The 2,778-nt window shown below is 57.7% G+C and overlaps 1 protein-coding gene across 1 annotated transcript in view; it reads right to left on the bottom strand.

The window, feature by feature from the left end:
* Positions 1–351: 351 nt before the first annotated feature.
* LOC107307736 (E3 ubiquitin-protein ligase HUWE1-like) overlaps positions 352–2,778 on the bottom strand; it is a gene marked incomplete at its 3' end in the record, with an annotated part of 18,937 nt that continues 16,510 nt past the window's right edge. Inside the window, exons 4-5 of the mRNA XM_015851244.2 lie at positions 1,402–1,463; positions 352–533 (exon numbers count right to left, since the gene is read on the bottom strand). Of these exons, the coding sequence (XP_015706730.1) occupies positions 352–533; positions 1,402–1,463 (244 nt within the window). The remainder of the gene's footprint in view (positions 534–1,401; positions 1,464–2,778) is intronic.

Genomic DNA, 2,778 nt, shown 5'->3' with positions numbered 1-2,778 from the left:
ATATGGGATAAAGGGGGGGATATAGGATAATGGGGGCATATGGGATAAAGGGGGGATATAGAGGAGGGTCACAGACTTGAATCAGTGTGGGGGATTATGGGGCCAGGGGGTTCTGGGGACACAAGAACATGGGATGTGGGGCCAGAGGGACATGGGGGGATATGGGGACAGGGGGGGTGATGTGGGGACACGGGGATGTGGGGCCAGGGGGGGTTACAAGGACACAAGGATATGGGGATAAGGGGATACGGGGCCAAGGGGGTGTGGGACACATGGGTGTCCATGGGGACGCAGGGATGAGCTGGCACCAGAATGGGGCGAATCGAGGCGGTTTTGGGGTCCCCCATGTACCTGAATGGAGTTTCCCTGGTACTTGTGGTACTCGGTGTTGGCCTTGAGGTCGTCGATGTCGATGGTGGGGAGCCCCGAGATGAGCAGCTCCAGCTCCTGCTCCGTGAAGATGGAGATGAGGCGCTTGGGGATGATCTCATAGAAACCCTCCAGGAACGCGGCCAGCTGCTTGCGGATGGCTCCTAAGGGGGCAAGGGGGTCAGGACCCCCTATAGAAACCCCATAGTATCCCTATTAGACCCCAACAGACCCCCCCATGACCCCCCAATAGACCCCCCGATGGACACCCCAAAACCCACTATGACCCCATGACTCAGAGAAACCCTCCAGGAACGCAGCCAGCTTGCTTGCGGATGGCTCCTAAGGGCGGCAAGGGGCGGTCAGGGACCCCATAGATCCCCCATAGATCATGTAAGGGACCCCATGGAGCCCTATGGACACCCATAGACCCCTATGGACCCCATGATCTCGTAAAAACCCTCCAGGAACGCGGCCAGCTGCTTCACGGATGGCTCCTAAGGGAACAGGGCGTCAGGGACCCCACAGATCCCTTATAGATCCCTATAGACCCCAATGGACCCCTATAGAAACCTCATAGACCCCAATTAGAACCCCCATGGGACCCCAATAGACCCCCATGGACCCCAATAGACCCCTATGGACCCCATGATCTCGTAAGAAACCCTCCAGGAACGCGGCCAGCTGCTTCATCGGGAATGGCCTCCTAATGGGTAACCAGGGGGTCAGCGGGGACCCCATAGATCCCGTCTATAGATTCCCTATAGACCCCAATAGACCCCCATGGACCCCTATGATCTCTATGGGACCACTAATGGGACCCCATGATCTCGTAGAAAACCCTCCAGGAACGCGGCCAGCTGCTTGCGGTATGGCTCCTTAAGGGTAACAGGGGTCAGGACCCCCTAGATCCCTATAATCCCTATAGACCCCAACAGACCCCCATGGAGCCCTATAAAACCTCATTAGACGCCCAATAGACCCCCATGGACCCCTATAGAACCTCAATAGACCCCCATAGACCCCTATGACCCCACATGATCTCGTAGAAAACCCTCCAGGAACGCGAGCCCAGCTGCTTGCGGCATGGCTGCCTAAGGGGTAACAGCGGGGGTCAGGGGACCCCATAGATCCTAAATCCCTATAGACCCTATGACCCCAACAGACCACCCATGGACCCCTATAGAACACCTCATAGACCCCAATATACCCCCATGGGAGCCTATGGAGTCCCATGATCTCGTAGAAACCCTCAGGAACGTGGCCCAGCTGCTTGCGGATGGCTCCTAAGGGGGTCAGGGACCCCATAGATCCCTATAGATCCCTATAGACCCCAATAGACCCCCATGGACCCCTATGGATCTCTATGGACCACTATGGACCCCATGATCTCGTAGAAACCCTCCAGGAACGCGGCCAGCTGCTTACGGATGGCTCCTAATGGGGTCAGGGGGGTCAGGGGGGTCCTGAACCCCATAGATCCCCATAGACCCCAATAGACCCCCATGGACCCCAACAGACCCCCATGGAGCCCTATTGACCCCCATAGACCCCTATGGACCCCATGATCTCGTAGAAAACCTCCAGGAACGCAGCCAGCTGATTACGGATGGCTCCTAATGGGGTAAGGGGGTGGTCAGGGGGGTCCTGGACCCCATAGATCCCCATAGACCCCCATGGATCCCTATGGACCCTCATAGACCCCCATGGACCCCCATAGACCCCTATGGATCCCTATGGACTCCTATGGATCCCTATGGACACCCATAGACCCCTATGGATCCCTATGGACTCCTATGGACCCTTATGGACCCCCATGAACCCCCCTAGATCCCCATAGACCCCCATGGATCCCTATGGACCCTCACAGACCCCAATAGACCCACATTGACCCCTATAGACCCCTATGGATCCCTATGGACCCCAACAGACCCCTATGGACCCCTATAGATCCCTATGGACCCCCATCGACCCTTGTGGACCCCCATGGACCCCCCTAGATCCCCATAGACCCCCATGGATCCCTACGGACACCCATGGACCACTATGGACCCCTAAGAAAGCTGCCAGCTGCTCCCAAATGGCACCTGATGGGGACAAAGGGGGACGGTCGGGGGGTCCTGGACCCCCATAGACCCCCATATTGCCCCCCATGGACCCCTATGGACCCCCACAGACCCCCATGGACCCCCATGGATCCCTATGGACCCCAATAGACCCCTATGGATCCCTATGGACACCTATAAACTCCCATAGACCTCCATGGACCCCTATGGACTCCCACGGACCCCTAAGAAAGCTGCCAGCTGCTCCCAAATGGCACCTGATGGGGACAAAGGGGGATGGTCAGGGGGTCCTGGACCCCCATAGACCCCCATATTGCCCCCCATGGACCCCTATGGACCCCCA

This window comes from Coturnix japonica, unplaced genomic scaffold (genome assembly GCF_001577835.2).
Source record: "Coturnix japonica isolate 7356 unplaced genomic scaffold, Coturnix japonica 2.1 chrUnrandom829, whole genome shotgun sequence".
NCBI lineage: Eukaryota > Metazoa > Chordata > Aves > Galliformes > Phasianidae > Coturnix > Coturnix japonica.
Note: the sequence above shows the minus strand (reverse complement) of the source record. Positions and strands in the feature narration are given on the sequence as shown.